This window comes from Procambarus clarkii, chromosome 10, assembly GCF_040958095.1.
Source record: "Procambarus clarkii isolate CNS0578487 chromosome 10, FALCON_Pclarkii_2.0, whole genome shotgun sequence".
Lineage (NCBI taxonomy): Eukaryota > Metazoa > Arthropoda > Malacostraca > Decapoda > Cambaridae > Procambarus > Procambarus clarkii.
The window spans coordinates 47,823,785-47,844,733 of NC_091159.1; the positions used below are offsets into that span (position 1 = coordinate 47,823,785).

A 20,949-nucleotide genomic window follows, 5' to 3' on the forward strand; every position below is an offset into this window, starting at 1 on the left:
ACTTTGCGTCATCCGCGAACATCGACATGTAGGACTCTACTGTAAACATGTCATTAACGTATATTAGAAATAGAATTGGTCCCAGCACCGATCCTTGAGGTACTCCACTCGTTACTGTTCGCCAGTCTGACTTCTCGCCTCTTTGGCTCCTTCCTGTTAGGAAGTTCCTTACCCATGCTAGGATTTTTCCGCTTACTCCCGCTTGCCTCTCAAGTTTGAATAGTTTAGTATCCATGGTGTCTGGTCCAACTGCTTTAGTTGCATCCAGTGTTGTCAACTGTTTCATTACCTCCACTGCTTTCACCTCTATATCTGGTAGTCTCTCATCTAGGGTAATCTCTCCTAATAACCGGAGCTGCACAGGCTCCGTTTCCATGGAAGCTTGCATTCAGTGCCTCACAGATTTCCTTGTCACTTTCTGTATATGCCCCTTCTGTTTTTCTTAGGCTTCATCGACATTTTTCTTCTTATATGGCTGTGTAGCAATTAGGTTGCTTTTTCGCTTTGATTGCAATATCGTTCTCATAGTCCCTTTCCGATGTTCGTCTTATGTTAATGTAATCGTTCCTAGCTCTGTTGCATCTGATCCTGTTGTCCTCTGTTCTTTGTCTTCTGTACTTCCTCCACTCCCGCCTGCTGGCCATTTTTGCTTCCTGACACACTCTATTAAACCATGGATTTAATAAACCTATTGTCTATTTAAAACGTACGTGTGTGTGTGTGTGTGTGTGTGTGTGTGTGTGTGTGTGTGTGTGTGTGTGTGTGTGTGTGTGTGTGCGTGTGTGTGTGTGTGTGTGTGTGTGTGTGTGTGTGTGTGTGTGTGTGTGTGTGTGTGTGTGTGTGTGTGTGTGTGTGTGTGTGTGTGTACTCACCTAGTTGTGCTTGCGGGGGTTGAGCTCTGGCTCTTTGGTCCCGCCTCTCAACCGTCAATCAACAGGTGTACAGGTTCCTGAGCCTATTGGGCTCTATCATATCTACACTTGAAACTGTGTATGGAGTCAGCCTCCACCACATTGCTTCCTAATGCATTCCATTTGTCAACCACACTGACACTAAAAAAGTTCTTTCTAATATCTCTGTGGCTCATTTGGGCACTCAGTTTCCACCTGTGTCCCCTAGTGCGTGTTCCCCTTGTGTTAAACAGCCTGTCTTTATCAACCCTGTCGATTCCATTGAGAATCTTGAATGTGGTGATCATGTCCCCCCTAACTCTTCTGTCTTCCAACGAAGTGAGGTTCAATTCCCGTAGTCTCTCCTCGTAGCTCATACCTCTCAGCTCGGGTACTAGTCTGGTGGCAAACCTTTGAACCTTTTCCAGTTTAGTCTTATGCTTGACTAGATATGGACTCCATGCTGGAGCCGCATACTCCAGGATTGGTCTGACATATGTGGTATATAATGTTCTGAAAGATTCCTTACACAAGTTTCTAAAGGCCGTTCTTATGTTAGCCAACCTGGCATATGTTGCTGATGTTATCCTCTTGATATGAGCTTCAGGGGACAGGTCTGGCGTGATATCAACCCCCAGGTCTTTCTCTCTCTCTGACTCTTGAAGTATTTCATCTCCCAAGTGATACCTTGTATCTGGTCTCCTGCTTCCTACCCCTATCTTCATTACATTACATTTGCTTGGGTTAAACTCTAACAGCCATTTGTGTGTGTGCGTGTGTGCGTGTGTGTGTGCGTGTGCGTGTGTGCGTGCGTGCGCCTGTGCTCGCGCGCCTGGAGGATCGAACCATTAGGCCTTTGAAACGGCTGCCAAACCCTTGGGTACCTGTTTACTGCTAGGTGAGCGTAGACATTAGGTGAAAGGAAACACTGCCCAAACTTTCTACCCTGTGGCGCGAATTGAACCCCACGCACCATGGGTTCAACACCCTCTTCCACTGTGTTATTCACTCCCATGCCAATGCCACTTTTTGGTTAATGTTGAATTGCAGAAAAATGAATGAATGAAAGCACTCGAGCTGTCAGTGATGTTTGCGATAAAAGTCAGGTTGTGTGAAGTGGTTAATCTTATCTCACAGAGCCACAGCTGGAGTGTCAAGCCTGCCAGAGCCACAGCTGGAGCACCACACCTGCCAGAGCCACAGCTGGAGCACCAAGCCTACCAGAGCCACAGCTGGCTGTAAGCTGACCCAAGTCTATCTTAGGTATCTTGTAGATGCTGTCACAGACTTGAAAGAATTGCTGGCCTTTATGTAGGCGAGAAACTTTAAACATAAGTTACACCAAGAAAAGACTTGTTTCAAGTCCTCCCACCACCCCCCCCCCTCCACCAAGAGGCTTAATTTTTAACCTTGGAAAAAGGTATTCATCGGAGACTGAGTAATTTATTCACTGTAAGAAATCGAAGCTCCACACCTTTAGTACGTATTCAAGGTACTAATTTATCGAACATTCAGCAAAAATCTGAGTGATATATGTTTAATTTTTGGGAAAAATGTTTGACCTTTAAGAGGTAGTTATAAGCACGTGCACGCATGCGCACAGAAGACAGTGAGTTACTGTGAAGGGAGAAAGACAGTGAGTTACTGTGAAGGGAGAAAGACAGTGAGTTACTGTGAAGGGAGAAAGACAGTGAGTTACTGTGAAGGGAGAAAGACAGTGAGTTACTGTGAAGGGAGAAAGACAGTGAGTTACTGTGAAGGGACAGATCTGTGTCGAGAGGTCACCAGTAGGGTCCCAGAGTAGTTAATAAATGGAATGCATTAGGAAGTGATGTGGTGGAGGCTGACTCCATACACAGTTTCAAATGTAGATATGATAGAGCCTAATAGGTTCAGGAATCTGTACACCAGTTGATTGACAGTTGAGAGGCGGGACCAAAGAGCCAAAGCTCAACCCCCGCAAGCACAATTAGGTGAGTACAATTAGGTGAGAGGGTGCAATTCTCGAACTTATTCTTTTCTCTTGTAGGTAAATGATCTTCAAGATGGAACAGACTCTTGCGTTTGCTGATGATGCAAAAATTATGAGGAAAATTAAGAGAGACAGCAAGAGGCTATTAGATGACTTGGACAAACTGAAGGAATTGTCCAACAAATGGCTATAAGAGTCTTATTCAAGTAAATGTAAAGTAATGAAGCTAGGGGGAGGGAACAGGAGGACAGAAGGTATCAAATGAGAGATGGGAGAACGATCTATGGGTTGATATCACACCGAACCTGTCTCCTGACGCCCACATCAATGGGATATCATCAGTGGCATATGCGAGACCAGCTAACATGAGAGCTGCCTTAAGGAATTTGTGTTGTGTAAAGTATCATTCATAACCTTGGATACCACATATGTCAGACTATTCCTGAAGTATGCAGCTCCAGTGCCAAGGCATCACACTGGAGTAAACACAAGACGAAGGCGTATCAAGGCAAACACAAGACGAAGTTGGAGAAATTTCAGAAGTATGCCTCAAGACTAGCCCCAGAACTACAGGGTAAGAGTTACGAGGAAAGCTTCAGGAATTGAACCTCACGTCTCTGGAAGACGCAAGAATGAGTTGAAACATGATTACCCCATACAAGTTTCAACGGAAGTGATTGGTTAGATAAAGACAGATTATTTAACACGTGTGGTATTTGCACAAGAGTGGAAACAAGAGGACCCAAAAGAACCACAGAGAAATTAGAAACAATTTGTTCAGTGTCGGAGTAGTTAGCAAATGAAAAGCCTTAGGAAGTGATGTGGTGAAGGCAGACACCATACAGTATGGCATACACAGTTTCAAATGTAGATATGATAGAGCCCAACAGGCTTAGTAACCTGTACGCCAGTTGACTGACAGTTGAGAGTCGGGACCAAAGAGCCGAAGCTGAACAAGGCGGCGCGTCCCACTAGGTGAGGACACACACACACACCACCCATACATCACAGCTCTCCACACTATTCATGGGGAGACTAGACCCAGCGAAAAATAGCAGAAATATGTGGTATAGTTTATCAGGGCGGTAACCAGGAGGCAGGTCATACTGCTGTATATATTGCCACGTATGTGTCCTGGGTGATTTAGTGGTGCGTGGGAGCTGGTGTTCTCTGAGGGGCCGCAACCCACACTAACACTACGCTCAAATATCACTTTAACCCACTGTATGCACGGCTTATCTACTTCCTCTGTGTAAGCATTTATATAACCACATTATCCCATGGTGGGAGGTAGGCCCGGAGCTGCAACCTGTTAGCTCATTCAGCTGGGGAAAAGAATGTTAGAGAAACGTAAACTCTGATTCAGTGTTACATTAAAACCTTTGGCCAGATGTGAAGGGAGGCGAGGGCGCGGTGCTCGGGCGCGCGGGGTGGCTCTCGACCACAACAAAACAAACATGGAATGTTTCCATGTTAAACACCAAGACCTGTGATGTAAGCCAAAACTTGTCATAATGTTTAGCTCAAATTACACTGGTTAATCTCTCTGGGGTAAACTGAATGTTTGTGAACCATTCGTAAATGGAGCCTCCCAACAGTTGGTTGAGCGAGGGGACCTCCCCCCCCCCCACAAGTAGTTGATCGAAGCCCCACAGGGGGCCAAAAACCTTTATTTTATATATTATATTAATCTCTAAACATTAACATTGTTTCACAGTAGGAACAAGGCAGAAGTATTTTATATTCAAACGTTATAAAACACTCACAAATTTAGTAATTAGTTTACATAAAGAAATGTACACTACACATATTCGCTGGTCAAAATTTAACAATGTTATTTCAAATTCTCTTTATAATTGTTTTCCCTCTATGCCAAAATGTTGTACATTAATATACGTCAAAATCCACAAGCCTCTCCCCTGTATAATTAACAAAATTAAATGTAAACCATTAAATATGCACCGACATTTCTGCTGCATTCAAAGGCATATCATCACAGTTGTGAGTATACTGGTATACCATACAGTATAGCCTAGTATATTTTACTCCCATAAATGGCGATTTTAATCTAATTTCAACGAAACAGTTTGTGTAATTTATGTAATATATACATTGTGTAAACATTGTAACATGTCAGTGTGTATATTTATATTTATTTATTTTGTATTTATATTTATATACAAGAAGTTACATTGGGGTTTAACAGAGAACATAGAAATTAAGTTGATTTTACATTCTTGTAAAGCCACTAGCACGCATAGCGTTTTGGGCAAGTCATTTAACTAACAGATAATTTTTAGATAATTCACAGGAAAATATTTTTTTTTTTACATGTACTTTACAGCCTTACTTTACAGGTACAGATAATTTTAAGTTGATTAATTATAGTAAAATTGACAAAAAATGTTTACAGGTACATTTTAAGACAATGTTTACACAAACAGATTAGAATAATACACAATAATGAACAAGGATTACTAGGTACATTAGGATAACATTTCAGGGTTATACAATGGTTCAGTGAAGTACAATGTGAGGATTATTTCTAGGAATAATGCAGTAGAATATGTACTCAATACAACAACCATGATATCAGATGATATATAAGATTACAATGGTAAAGTAATATGGCTTAGGTACAAATATTGGGGGATTGTGTAGCACTAGGCACAGTGAGAGTTAAAGCACAAGGTAGAAAACTATGAAGATGAAATTAGGTACTTTTTGGTTTTATTTTTGAATAAGGCAAAAGTTGGACAGCATTTCAGTTTATTAGGGAGTGAGTTCCATAGACTAGGTCCCTTTATTTGCATAGTGTTTACACAGATTTAGTTTGACTCTGGGGATATCAAAGAGATATTTATGTCTGGTGTGGTGAGTATGTGTTCTATTACATCTGTCCAGGAAGAGTTTCAGAATAGGGCTTGCACTGAAGAAAAGGGTTTTATAAATGTAATTGACACAAGAGAATGTATGGAGTGAGTTTATGTTTAGCATGTTTAGGGATTTAAACATGGGAGCTGTGTGTTGTATGTGGGTGCTGAAGTTGAGTCTCTTGTCTAAGTATAGGCCAAGGAACTTTCCATCATTTTTATTGCTAATGTTCACATTATTTATCTGAAGCTGAATTACATTTGTTGATTTGCTTCCAAATATGATGTAGCAGGTCTTTTCTATGTTTAGTGTGAGTTTGTTGATTGACATCCATAAGTGGACTTTTTTTTAGTTCATTTTTTATAACATTATTTAATGTGAGTGGGTTGGGGTCAGAGTAGATGAGAGTAGTATCATCAGCAAACAATATAGGTTTAAGCATGTTAGAGACATTTGGCAGATCATTGATGTATATAAGAAACAGGAGAGGTCCTTGGATGCTGCCTTGTGGCACCCCTACGGTTAGTGGTAGAGTAGGAGAGGTTATATCATTGATGGCTACATATTGGTGTCTGTCACTAAGATAGGATCGGAAATCAAATCATCTGGATTATTATATATATATTTGTGATGATCTGGAAAGCATATTACCGTTCCAGTAATAGTCTACATGGAAATTGGGAAGTGAAACTTTGTCCTAAACAGAGATTATTCTCAAGTTATAAATGTATTGAATTACAAATTGTAGGTTTAAAATATAATTTGTTTTTAGGCTGGACACGTTGAAGAAGTTGGTTTTCTGTAAACTAAATTCTCGGGTATACTGAAAGAGTTTTCAAATTTCATATTTCACATCATTGTCAATAATACACCGTAACCAAACAGTGTATGACCCACTTTAGACTGGAAAGTGATTTTTGTAATCAAACATAATGAAACCTAACCCAATCATGGATAGAGAGTAGATAATAGCACTAATTATGTAGTAGATCTCAATCCATTCCCACGAATGGATTGAGATCATTCGTCCCTGAGGATAGGTTGCAGTAGAAATCAGTAAGCAGTCTCCGTGGTGTAGTGGTAAGACACTCGCCTGGCGTTCCGCGAGCGCTGTCATGGGTTCGTATCCTGGCCGGGGAGGATTTACTGGGCGCAATTCCTTAACTGTAGCCTCTGTTTAACGCAACAGTAAAATGTGTACTTGGATGAAAAAACGATTCTTCGCGGCAGGGATCGTATTCCAGGGACCATAGGATTAAGGACTTGCCCGAAACGCTACGCGTACTAGTGGCTGTACAAGAATGTAACAACTCTTGTAACAAATATCAAGTCCATCCAAGCCCCCAGCAGCAGGGAAGGTGAGACACTCACAATGTTATTTATTGCTCGCCCGGGAGGTGATTGGCCACTCACTCATATTACTTGAGTTGTAAGACAAGATTGGCGGAATCTGTGTTGTGGGGGATGGCTCAACAGCCCTTTTGCATGTGGCGTCACGGAGTTGCCCGTCTCATGTAAACAAAAGCCATCTTTGTCCGAAACGCTATGCGTACTAGTGGCTTTAGCTATTCTATCTTTAAATCTAACAGAATGTTTGTACTGTAACCCTGCAACTATGTACGTAATGTTCCTAAATAAATTATTATTATTATTATTATTATTATTATTATTATTATTATTATTATTATTATTATTATTATTATTATTATTATTATTATTATTATATGACCGCTCAACCTGTGTTCAGGGAGGGGATCCGCTCGTGGGAATGACTGCATATTTTGTGCTATTATCTACGCTTTGTCCATGGTTAGGTTAGGTTAAGGTTACTTTAGGTTAGGTTTCATTATGTTTGGTAACGTTAATACCATGTATTATTGACAATGTGAAATATGGAATTTGAAAACTATATCAGTGAGCCTGCGAATTCCGTTTACAGAAAACCAAATCTTCAAAGAAAACATTTTCAGTATCCACTTTATATTTTAAACTAACGATTTCTATTATATTAAAGTTATAACTTGAGGATAATCTCTGTTTACGACAAAGGTTCATTTGCCAGTTTACATGTAGACTATTATTGGAAGCGTAATGTGTTTTCAGACCATCACAAATAAGGTGGTTATCCTCACCACCTGGATAATTACTACGGGCTCACCATAGCCTGTGCTACTTGGAACTTTTTGCTCCAAGTCGCGCTATTTATGGAGTATAATTCCCGTTGTCGGGGACAGGAAGCCTTAGGGTTATCGACGTCTCCCCCCCCCCTAGGATGCAACCCGCAACAGTTGTCTAACACCTGCGTACCAGTTTTACTGCTAGGTGAACAGGGGCACCAGATAATAAGAATCGTACCCCCCCCCCCCAACCGTTTCTGTCCCGCTCGGGGATTGCACCCAGGTGCCTGGGTTGTGAGCCGAGAACGTAGACTACTGTGCTACAGGAACCAGGTAAACTCTTCCACTATACCAGCCTCCCATGCCGACAAGTTAAACAATTTTATATAATATTATATATAACATATAACTTTATTATTGTATATATATATAAAATAATTATTATATATTAAATAGTTATATAGTTGGAATGTGCTGGCAGGAAATATAACATGATATAAATCGTCATTGTATCATCACAACAAATTTTTATATTTTGATATTGTGTGTGTGTATGATGTTATTGTGTTCCGTGTTTGTCAGTCATCACTACGGCAGGTGTTGAGAGAGAGAGAGAGAGAGAGTTGTTGTACACACGTATTGTGTGTGTTTTTCTGTATTCCGATTTCCATCTGCCCCCCCTCTCTCTCTCTCTCTCTCTCTCTCTCTCTCTCTCTCTCTCTCTCTCTCTCTCTCTCTCTCTCTCTCTCTCTCTCTCTCTCTCTCTCTCTCTCTCTCTCTCGTGAAATATAGAAGTATATCAGGTCTTGCTCCCTCATCCAATTTTTCAATCAATTTGGTAACATTTCATACCACCACAATACCTGTTAAATACTCCCCAATAATGTTGTGTCCGGACCTGAAGCCTCGCCCTACACCCGAGACGAGCACACACACACACACACACACACACACACACACACACACACACACACATGTTCACACGTAATAATAACAGAACGAGGGGACATGGGTGGAAACTGGAAACTCAGATGAGTCACAGAGATGTTAGGAAGTTTTCTTTTAGCGTGAGAGTAGTGGGAAAATGGAATGCACTTGGGGAACAGGTTGTGGAAGCAAATACTATTCATACTTTTAAAACTAGGTATGATAGGGAAATGGGACAGGAGTCATTGCTGTAAACAACCGATAGCTGGAAAGGCGGGATCCAAGAGTCAATGCTCGATCCTGCAAGCACAAATAGGTGAGTACAAATAGGTGAGTACACACACACACGCACGAGTGGACACGTGTGAGGTCAACTTAGACAGACTTGAGACAGGTGGTGGACGGGACGACCACCACTGACAGGTATAAGAGCAGGTATGACGGAGTACTGCTTCCTTGGCACGTATAAATGTATCAAAGACTCTAGGAGGCGAGGCTCTAGAGCTAAATCTCGCTCTCCGTACACAACAAGGTAAGCACACTAACGGACACCAAAACTAACACATCCAAATTGAGTTCCTCTGCTGGTAGTTTGAGCACGAGTATCAAATATATCTGAATATTATACAGTTTTCACCCCTGACAACAAATGCATAGAAATGCTTCAAAATCATTTTTATGTAGACTGCTATTGGTCACATTTCTGAAATGGTATTTATACCAGTGTTGTTTACATTGTAACAATGAGTGACCATCGCTGGTATCACCCTCCTCACTATCAGGAGCCCACCGTAGGCATCATGCTCTATTACTGCTCTATTATAAGTGTATCTAATGCCAGGCAGCCAACACGCTTCCTCCTCAGAGCTAAACTTCCCATGAAGGATTACTGACACGAAAAATTAGTAGGAAGAGCAGGGTAGCCCCCTCCTGCACCGGGGGCGTGCAGGAGGGTGTGGGGGCGTGCAGGAGGACGTGGGGCAGGAGGCGGGGGCGTGCAGAGGGGGCTAAACCAATCATAACTTCTGCCCCTCCGCCATGCTCTCAACTCTAACAAAAAGAACCGTTCTCACTAAAACTAAAAGAAGCAGCGCCTTCGTTACACAGGATACCCGGAGCGGGTACTTGACCCGCTTGCTTGGGGGCCCTGTCTCTGCCTCCCCCCCCCCAACGCTCAGGGGGCGGGGGAGTGTGGGTACTCACCTAACAGTGCCTACGGGGCAGCATGCTCTACCTCAGCAACTCTGCCTCTCAACTAGACCATCCCACTCTACGTTACGCTTCCCAAAGTACACATTAAAAAGGTACTATGAAAAGTAGCGGCTCACACACATTCACGTTTTCTACGCCTCGGAAGGTTACGTTAGGTGGGTGACCAACTCGTCCTCTTAGACAGTAACGTCGCTTTTCGCTCGTATGCGCGCTATGGCCAAAAATGGACGTAATTTGAAATGAAATCGGCTCACGAAAGTGACGTACTGTCCCGTTTTCTGGTTGAGTCCTCCGGCTTACTCGGTTAGGTTAGCAGAGGAAACTTTCACTTAACGTTTTTCATGACGTTTTGAGCCCTTAGGAGAATTTCCTGCCCTCGTAACCTACCAGAGGATCCTTGCTTCTGCCTCTTGCCTTATAAGTCAACTATAGTGACCTTGGAATGATCTGTCGAATCTGGCCTTAATGTTGTGGATGGAGGTGGCTTACACGACGTATTCTTTTGGTCCATTCCTCGTGTTGAGCACCCGTTCAGGGCTCACGGGTGCTCAAGTCGTTCCAGTTTCCACTTATATTCATTTTTTTTACTTTCTATCACTTTGAAGAGAAATTAAGATATCTACAACATCTAAGGTGGTTAAGGCGAGGATAACTGAGCAAGAGGACGAGGTCCTCTACTCAGTGAAGCAGAACTAACCCTATAAATTGTTACTAACAAACAGACACAAACCCAAAGGAACAATGTATGGAATAATAATGTGCAGAATGCTGGAACAATCTCCCAGACTCGTAGGAACAATGCCAGTTGACATTGTTTCTTGACCAATGCAAGAAGCCTAGCAAATAAATTTGACCCATATGTGCTTTATCTGAGCGAAACATAGAGACAAAAAAATATACTTGAAGAGAAATTCCATCTTCCAAGGAGTTCTCTACCCTTCAGAAAGTACGGAACAACTAGAACAAGTGGTGTGTCACTCAACATAACACCGACTGTAACCAGCAACGAGGAATTGAACTCCAAGGGATCCTGTACATCAATCTGTACTGTACATCAAGGGATCTAATCTGTACAGTGGAATATACTTCCCCCCAAAAAAAGTAGACAACTGGCAATGGGAGTATGCTAGAGGCCAGACACAGCAACACCAGACGAAGTTACTCATTTCCATGTAATAAAAGCTGAAGCCCAAGCTCTATTTTAAGAGACAATAAGATTCGGTGAATATATCCGGCTAGATTCACGAAAGCACATACGAACCTGTACATCTTTTCTCAATCTTTGGCGACTTTGTTTCCAATTAATAAACAGTTAATGAGCTCCGAAGCACCAGGAACCTGTTTATAACAATAACAACAGTTGATTGGGAAGTTTTCATGCTTGTAAACTGTTTAATAAATGTCATCAAAGCCGTCAGAGATTGAGGAAAGATGTACACGTTCGTAAGTATTTACGTAACTGCTTTCATGAATCCGGCCCCAGTTTCTTAACCTGGTACAGGACTCGGCTACAGCATTAGACAAAACCCAACAGCATTGTAAAATCTTGTGGCCACTGTAACCCAGGGAGGGGAATATAGTTCTCAGAACCCACATGAAAGTCCAGGACGATGACTTTGACTGTCTTGGAGGAGACTTTAAAAATACCTCCTGGAGGGAGTTGGATAACTTCAAAGATCATTACTGAATTGTTCAAATAATGCGAGCCAAGGAGAGCGAAGATTCTTTAAGGAAAAGAGCCAGATGGATCACAAGGACATTAAGAAGAGCTAAGGAAAACAAACCTTCCACCAGCAATTCTTAGAAGGCAGTAAGAATAAGAAACGTTCTTCCAGGACTCACATAGACAACGACACATACAACTGTGCATTAATTGAAACTATTCAACAAATATCAACCAAAAGAGAGAAAATTTGCTCAAAATGTCAAGATCAGTCTGTAGTGCACTTGAATGAGCGCTAGCGCTAGCGTATGAGTCACAGCGCCAGGCTGTGACTCATACGTCAGGCTGCGAGCACCCGCGTCTAACAGCCTGGTTGATCAGTCCAGCAACCAGGAGGCCTGGTCGACGACCGGGCCGCGGGGACACTAAGCCCCGGAAGCACCTCAAGGTAACCACCTCAAGGTAGCGTACACAGGTATGATCACCACATACAAAATACTCAAGGAAATAGGGCAGACAAGGAGACTATTTACCAAGGGTTACAAGAACAAGGAGACACTAAAGACGGAACCTAAAGTACCCAAATTACTCTGAGAAATATTATAATTGTCAGGGTCAGGAAAGTGAACAGAATATATACGACAGGACCCAATATACTCCGGACCTTCCCCACCAGTCGACTAAGGGTTGACAGGACCCAAGAGCTGTAGTTCGTCTCTGGGAAGTACAACTAGGCGAGTACAACCCTCCCTCCCCCCACACACTCGGCCAAACACACACACCACAACACATTAATCTTCATTATCCGCGGTGTTAAAATTCATGTTAGTTTACATTAAATGTGTGTCCTCACCTAGCTGTGCTTGCGGGTGTTGCGCTTTGGCTCTTCGGTCCCGCCTCTCAACTGTCAATCTACTGGTGTACAGATTGCTGAGGTTCTCAACCTCCATCATATCTACATTTGAAACTGTGTATGGGGTCAGCCTCCACCACATCACTTTCTAGTGCATTCCATTTACTCACTACTCTGACACTGAAAAAGTTCTTTCTAGTCTCTCTGTGGCTCATTTGGGTACTCAGCTTCCACCTGTGTCCCCTTGTGCGTGCACCGCCCGCGTTAAATCATCCATCCTTGTCTATCCTGTCAATTCCCCTGAAAATTTTGTATGAGGTGATCATGTCTTCCCGGGCTCCTCTGTCTTGCAGCGACGTGAGGTGCAGTTCCCGCAGCCTTTCCTCATAACTCATGCCTCTTAGTTCTGGGACTAGCCTAGTGGCATACCTCTGAACTTTTTCCAGCTTCTTCTTGTGCTTGACAAGGTACGGGTTCCATGCTGGGGCCGCATACTCCAGGATTGGCCTTATATAAGTGGTATACAAAGTTCTGAAAGATTCTTTACACAGGTTTCTGAAGGCAGTTCTGATGTTAGCCAGCCTCGAATACGCCGCCGATGTTATTCTTTTGATGTGGGCTTCAAGAAACAGGGATGGCGTGATATCAACTCTTAGTTAAAGTCTAGTAGCCATTTCTCAGACCATCTCTGGAGACTCTCTAATTCATCTTGCAACGTACTACAGTCCTCCTCAGTTCTGCTTCGCCCCATTATCTTAGCATCGTCAGCAATCATGGATAAGAATAAGCTTACTTCTTCCGTTAGATCGTTTACGTATATCAGGAACAGGATGGGCTCCAGTACCGACCCTTGAGGTACTCCACTCGTTACCTCTCTCCATTCTGATGGCTCTCCTCGTACTATGACTCGGCCACTTTCCTGAAGGGTGCTCCTTCACACACTTAAATACTTCTCAAGACACTCCGGCCTCTTTCCCCCAGTGTGAGCAAGAGTCGCGCCCTAGGAACAGTGTCAACAAGTTTCTGGCGATCACGTCCACCTGTACATATCCCCCAGCTGCCCTCCCTTGTCTACGGCAGGCAGGGTGGCAGGGTGGCAGGGAGGGAGGCTGAGAGGCAGGGTGGGAGGGAGGCAGAGAGGCAGGGTGGGAGGGAGGCAGAGAGGCAGGGTGGGAGGGAGACAGAGAGGCAGGGTGGGAGGGAGGCAGAGAGGCAGGGTGGGAGGAAGACAGAGAGGCAGGGTGGGAGGGAGGCAGAGAGGCAGGGTGGGAGGGAGACAGAGAGGCAGGGTGGGAGGGAGGCAGAGAGGCAGGGTGGGAGGGAGGCAGAGAGGCAGGGATGGAGGGAGGCAGAGAGAGAGGCAGGGAGGGACGGAGGGCCTATCATCGTGGAGCCAGCGATCAAGTCATCGTCCAAGCTCCTCTAAGCTAGTAAAATTTGCTCTCCAGATAAGGCAGTTTTGTTAAATGTGTTAAGAACACTTCCTTAAAAGTTTCTTAAGCTCCGTTGGTCGCTTTTTGCTTCAGTGTGGAGGGAGGAAAGGCATGGGGGGGGGGGGAGGGGCTGGTGGGGAGAGAAGGGGAGCGAAGAGTTTTTTCGAAAAAATGCGAAGGCATTTTTCCCTTCCCCTGATGCCGCTGTTCTTTTAGCAGTATTGAGGTGTCTGGGAGTTAGAGAACTGTTGTGGGCTGCATACTGGAGATGGTTAGTAGCTGTAATAGGTGTGTACTTGCGAGAGAGAGACTCCCACACCCTCCCACACCTTCCCACACCCTCCCACACCCACCCACACCCTCCCACATGCCAGGCTGGCTAACATAAAAACTGCCATTAGAAATTTGCGTAAGGAATAATTGAGAACCTTGTATACCACATATGTAAGACCCATCATGGAGTATGCAGCGCCATCGTCGAGGTCATACCTATTCAAACACAAGTAGTTGGAGAAGCTTCAGTGGATTGCCGCCAGACTAGTTCCAGAACTACGAGGTATGATAAGATCAAAGGTCACATGATTTGAATCTCACGTCGCTGGAAGACGGAAGTATTAGAGGAGACATGATTACGAAATATAAAATTCTCAACGGAATAGATAGGATAAAGAGCTTATTTAACACGGGTGGTAAACGAACAAATGGACTCAGGTGGAAACCCGAGTGCCCAAATGAACCACATAGACACCAGAAAGAATATTTTCAGTGTCAGAGTAGTTAATAGATGGAATGCACTAGGCAGTGATGTGGTGGAGGCTGACTCCATACACAGTTTCAAGTGTAGATATGATAGAGCCCAGTAGGCTCAGGAATCTGTCCACCAGTTGATTGACGGTTGAGAGGCGGGACCAGAGAGCCAACGCTCAACCCCCTCCCACAAGCACAACTAGGTGAGTACACACACCAACACAATAAACCATCCAGTGTGACAGAGCCCAGGAGTCACTACCCAACCCTGCGAGCACATCTAGCTAAGCACATCACCCGACAAACCCGCGCCGAAGCCTGTAAAAGCCGCGCCAGGAGCTCCCGGCTTCCCGCGGGATCACTGAGAATGGCGCCCTTTCTGCCCCAGCGGCTCCGTCCTCTTCATGGCGGCCTTCCGCTCCCGCCGGCCTGGTAATGTACCCGGGGCACCCCCGGACCCCTTGCTTAGTCTTCCCCTGCCACTCTCCGGGGGAGCGGGTGTGGCTCCCTGCCACTCTCCGGAGGAGGGGGGGTGTGGCCCCTGCCACTCTCCGGGGGAGGGGGGTGTGGCCCCCTGCCACTCTCCGGGGGAGGGGGGTGTGGCCCCTGCGACTCTCTGGGGGAGGGGGGTGTGGCCCCCCTGTGTTACAGGAAGTATCTTTTATCATGTTATTGCGTCGCATCAGAGTATAAGTAGTGGTACTTAAATTAAGAGTAATGCTTTCCTACTAAATGTTACAGGGGGAACGACTTTAACAACCATGCGGGTTGTTAACGACCCACACGGCGTGGCTCGTCCGGTGGCGGGAATTCTGTTGGCCAATCAGACTCACCGGGCGAGGCAATGAGTACAGGTCAGAACCTGGGCAGGGCAGTACTCTACACTCTTCCTCCCTGTCGACACGGCCTAGTTGTGTGACCAACTGTAGGGCGAGATTGTGACGAGGTGATCCACTCCCTTCTGAACTACGACCCGTGGAAGATGGTGACTGTCAACGCCGTAGGGAGTGTTGGACATCTACCGTCGACATCAGGATAATAATATTGAGCCACGAGAAGGTAGGAAAGTTCTACAGACGATTGCGTTAGCTGTATGTATATACCGTCGTGTTGGTGTAGTTGGCTGAGAGTCTCAAGAACTGTCTGGCTATTACGTAGTGGATACAGGCAAGAGAAGTACAAGGGTTCAGAAGAGAACCATTATCACATATATATATATATATATATATATATATATATATATATATATATATATATATATATTAGTATATATATTAGTATATTTTGGTAGCAGTCTTTCCTGTAGACATATATTATTAAATATGACCGAAAAAGTAAGATTAATAATTCTAACACGAATTTTCTCAATCTTTCGTACATTACGCTTCACTGTTGGAGGTAAATCAAAAATCAATTCTCCAAAATTCATTTTTATTTCTAGTCTGACGCGACACGGGCGCGTTTCGTAAAACTTATTACATTTTCAAAGACTTTAGTTCACAAATACACAACTGAATAGAACTTGCGTATCTCCGATTTTATATCTACATTTGAGTGAGGTGGGAGGGGTGATGTGGCATTAACACAAGACAGAACAAAATGTGGTATTAATAGGGTATTAATTTCATCAACACAAGACAGAACACGAAACAATGGATATTGAATAGAAGTGTTTGTAGGAAGCCTATTGGTCCATATTTCTTGATGCTTCTATATTGGAGCGGAGTCTTGAGGTGGGTAGAATATATACCTTGAGAATATATGTCTTGAGAAAATATATATATATATATATATATATATATATATATATATATATATATATATATATATATAACTGTACATCTAATGTACAGTGTCCAGTAATTTGTATATATAACTTGACATATAAGATACCCACGTTTTTGGGTAATATAGATAAAAATCCATGATAAGATTTTACCTATATTTTATTTTGACCATAGTTAGGGCTCAGTTATGTACGTGTGTCGCACCTGACAAGAAGTCAGACTGAGGTGGACGACACCTGACTAAGTCAGAGGTGACAGCATTCGGATAATATCAGATTTATCTATAAACTATAGTTATCAGAGTAACTATACACTAGAAAAGACTAAATTAAATGTGTCGGGCCATGTATTCGACAATTCGATCCCAACACCTGCGACTCTCCGGGGGAGGGGATGTGGCCCCCTTGCGACTCTCCGGGGTAGGGGGGGGGGTAGGGGGTGTGTGGAATTTACAATCAGTTACAAGTTTAATCCAGGCCTTCCCTCAGGAGTAGGGGCCAAGACCTGAGAACAAGGGCTTCTCTTGCGTCATCATTACAATGTAAACAATGCCAGCCCTCATCTCTCGTGTACTCGCCTAGATGTGCTTGCAGGGGTTGAGCTTTGGCTCTTTGGTCCCGCCTCTCAACTGTCACTCAACTGGTGTACAGATTCCTGAGCCTACTGGGCTCTATCATGTCTACATTTGAAACTGTGTATGGAGTCAGCCTCCACCACATCACTTCCTAGTGCATTCCATTCGTTAACTACTCTGACACTGAAAAATTTCTTTCTAACGTCTGTGGCTCATCTGGGTACTCAGTTTCCACTTGTTCCCCCTTGTTCGTGTCCCACCCGTGCTGAAGAGTTTATCTTTGTCCACCCTGTCAATACCTCTGAGAATTTTATAGGTGGTTATCATGTCTCCCCTTACTCTTTTGTTTTCCAGGGATGTGAGGTTCAGCTCCCTTAGCCTTTCCTCGTAGCTCATTCCTCTCAGTTCTGGGACCAGTCTGGTGGCATACCGCTGGATCTTCTCTAACTTTGTCTTGTGTTTAACTAGGTATGGACTTCAGGCTGGAGCTGCATATTTCAGGATTGGTCTGACATAAGTGGTGTACAAGGTCCGGAACGATTCCTTACACAAGTTTCCAAAGACAGTTCTTAAGTTGGCCAACCTAGCATATGCCGCTGATGATATCCTTTTGATGTGGGTCTCTGGGGACAGGTTCGGTGTGATATCAACCCCCAGATCTTTCTCTCAATTTAACTCTAGCAGGATTTCACCTCCCAAATGATACCTTGTGTTCAGCCTTCTGCTCCATTCGCCTAATTTCATTACTTTGCACTTTCCTGAGTTGAACTTTAGTTGCCATTTTCTAGACCATTCCTCCAGCCTGTCCAGGTCGTCCTGTGGTCTGTCTATCATCATCTGTCTTGATTCATCTCATAATTTTTGCATCAGCAAACATTGAGAGGAATGAGTCTATACCCTCTGGAAGATCGTTTACATATATTAGAAACAGGATGGGTCCAAGTACTGAGCCCTGTGGGACTCCGCTGGTAACATCTCGCCACTCTGATGTTTCCCCCCTCACCGTTACTCGCTGTTTCCTGTTGCTTAGATACTCCTTTATCCACTGGAGCACCTTACCTTTTACTCCTGCCTGTTGCTCCAACTTTTGTAACAGCCTTTTGTGAGGTACTGTGTCAAAGGCTTTCTGACAGTCCAAGAAAATGCAGTCTGCCCGCCCTTCTCTTTCTTGCCTAATTTGTGTTGCTTGGTCATAGAATTCTATTAAACCTGTGAGGCACGATTTACCATCCCTGAACCCATGTTGGTGGTGCGTCACAAAACTATTTCCCTCCAGATGCTCTACGAACCTTTTCCTCACGATCTTCTCCATCACCTTGCATGGTATACAAGTTAGGGAAACTGGCCTGTAGTTCAGTGCCTCTTGCCTGTCACCCTTTTTGAATATTGGGACTTCATTAGCTGTCTTCCAACTTTCAGGTAGGTCTCCTGTTTCCAGTGACCTGTTATACACCATAGAGAGTGGCCCTCCCCTCACCTTTGTGCTCAAATGCTCAACTCACTATTTACCATAGCACTTTTCGAACCCTATCGAGCAGGGGGGGGGGACTGAAGAAGATATACACATGGTGGTCAGCAGTGTAAGGCCAGGTGTTGTGGTAGGACACACACACGTGGCACGTTGTTGACATACCTGTTGAGGGAGGCAGAGTTGACTGCTGACAGGAGGACGAGGCTCACCACCAGACACACCAACACTGCCCCCGTGCTGTTCATTAGGCTCATACCTGCGGGAGGGACACAAACTCATTGTTACTACTCATTCAAGTATGTTTATTGAGACAAGAAAGAAATACATCTCAAAGGGATAGAGTAGCTTAGGCTATTTCTACCTCCACTATTACTACTTATGAACTCTCCTCATGTGCTGCACAGTGCAGTGCCTCATGCACCCCCCCCCCATTCACAGCCCACCCTCACAACATTGGCTGAATGTTCGTTGATTTTGCAGCTGTTCTGGAGTACATAAATGCATTCAACCTGCCAAATAGCCCTTAGGATAGGCTCGTTAAAGCAGCGGTTGTTTCCCACGACACATTCATAAATTTTAGCATATTGTGTATTAAAATAGTTTTTCTCATACACAAATAAATATTATATATTAGAGTTTTATGTATAATTACCCATGAGTTAGATTAGGCTAGATGTTTGGGTTCTGTTTGTGGGAACCGACCTGAGAGATTTATATTTAATTTATATGAAGCTGAAAACTCAACTGAAAAATTCAACAAAATTGAACTCGACAAAAAAACTGAAAAATGAATTTATATAGTGTTTATATTTACATTAATTGATATATTTCGATAGCAATTTGTGTGATGTTTAGCGGACTGTATTTCTGCAATATTCTCACAAATCGACTCCTTGCACATTAGAGGGGGGGGGATATTAAATTTATACGCAGTCAACAGTATTAAACTACATATTAGTAATGAAAATTTAGAGGTGTTATTGTATGGCAGGCTTAGTCCACCAGGTATAAACACGGATGATAACACCAAATAATCCTCGTAGTTGAGGCTAGCAACACCACCCATGTACTGGTGTACCAACACTAATTCTTGCTTCCTCTTCTATTTCCTGTCACAGAGCACTAGCTGTAAAGCCGGAATCCTATATGTATATATGACAGCTATATGAGAGGAAACATTTGTATATTATATTGTTTGAGATAAGGACCAAGGAATAATTACCTGGGGTTGAGTCGCTGCCTCTGGTCCTAACCGGAATTATCTTATCTACCATTACTGGCCAGGAATGACTTAGATAAGATTTTGGAAAGACAGTTCCCTTGTTTAGATGATGACTGTGTGTTGATGATAGAAGAAGCACTAATTTACTCCCCTATAACACTGTCCAAGGGAGAATTATAGGAGCTGAACTCGCTCCAGCGACTCTGGTCTTAATGGCTGACCTCTTCCCACTGACGCCTGGCTCTCTTGTTCAGATGTCAGTAATTGGTAGAAAGGTCACATTTACTCTATTTTGGTGCTGATAATTAAGTTAATTCAAATGACATTGTTTTATAACCGGTCGGAGAAGGGAGCCGGTCGGCCGAGCGGACAGCACGCTGGACTTGTGATCCTGTGGTCCCGGGTTCGATCCCGGGCGCCGGCGAGAAACAATGGGCAAAGTTTCTTTTACCCTATACCCCCTGTTACCTAGCAGTAAAATAGGTACCTGGATGTTAGTCAGCTGTCACGGGCTGCTTCCTGGGGGTGGAGGCCTGGTCGAGGACCGGGCCGCGGGGACACTAAAGCCCCGAAATCATTTCAAGATAACCTCAAGATAAGAAGATAATGTTAAAAGTTCAAAGACTGCTGTATTAAGAATAATTCCCAGCAGAATAGCTGGTGAATTTAATAGCGATGTGGCAATGAAATTCCGTTTTCTCTTGACGGAAAATTCCACTAGAGGCTACATTTTCTATGGGTTAACTTGTGTATACAACACAGCAGCAATATTATCTGCTTATTGTATTTAATATTAGTAAATAGTGTCGGGTTTGCCGGCACTGTTGGCTAGTTATTGACGTTGTACATGGATGAAGGATTTACAGCGCTGCGAGTCGATGAGAGGAGGTGAGTGAAGCTTACACTACACTACACAGAAATCACAATAGCCTGATGCATCAGAGGAACAAACGAATGTCGTAGCTGAGTCGATTAAGGCAACGTCTGAGATGCTCCCGGACGTAGGTTCGAATCCTCGTCACGGCCCTTGTGGATTTGTTCACGAGCGAAGCCCTGCTGGAGACTCGGTCACACTTCACTAATGGTGTGTAACAGTCCGAAGTCATCACCTAAGGTCACGGAGCCGCCCAGTCCCCAGTTTACAATAGTTTACTAATTTTGTCGGGGACAGAATTATTGATGAAGATTAAGCCACCCAAAAGGTGGC

General features: G+C 43.8%; 1 protein-coding gene across 1 annotated transcript in view; it reads right to left on the reverse strand.

Annotated features, from left to right (window-relative positions):
- Dh31 (diuretic hormone class 2) overlaps positions 1 to 20,949 on the reverse strand; it is a 149,739-nt gene that overhangs the window by 14,442 nt on the left and 114,348 nt on the right. Inside the window, exon 2 of the mRNA XM_045768472.2 lies at positions 18,683 to 18,776. Within this exon, the coding sequence (XP_045624428.1) occupies positions 18,683 to 18,774 (92 nt within the window). The 5' untranslated portion in view covers positions 18,775 to 18,776. The remainder of the gene's footprint in view (positions 1 to 18,682; positions 18,777 to 20,949) is intronic.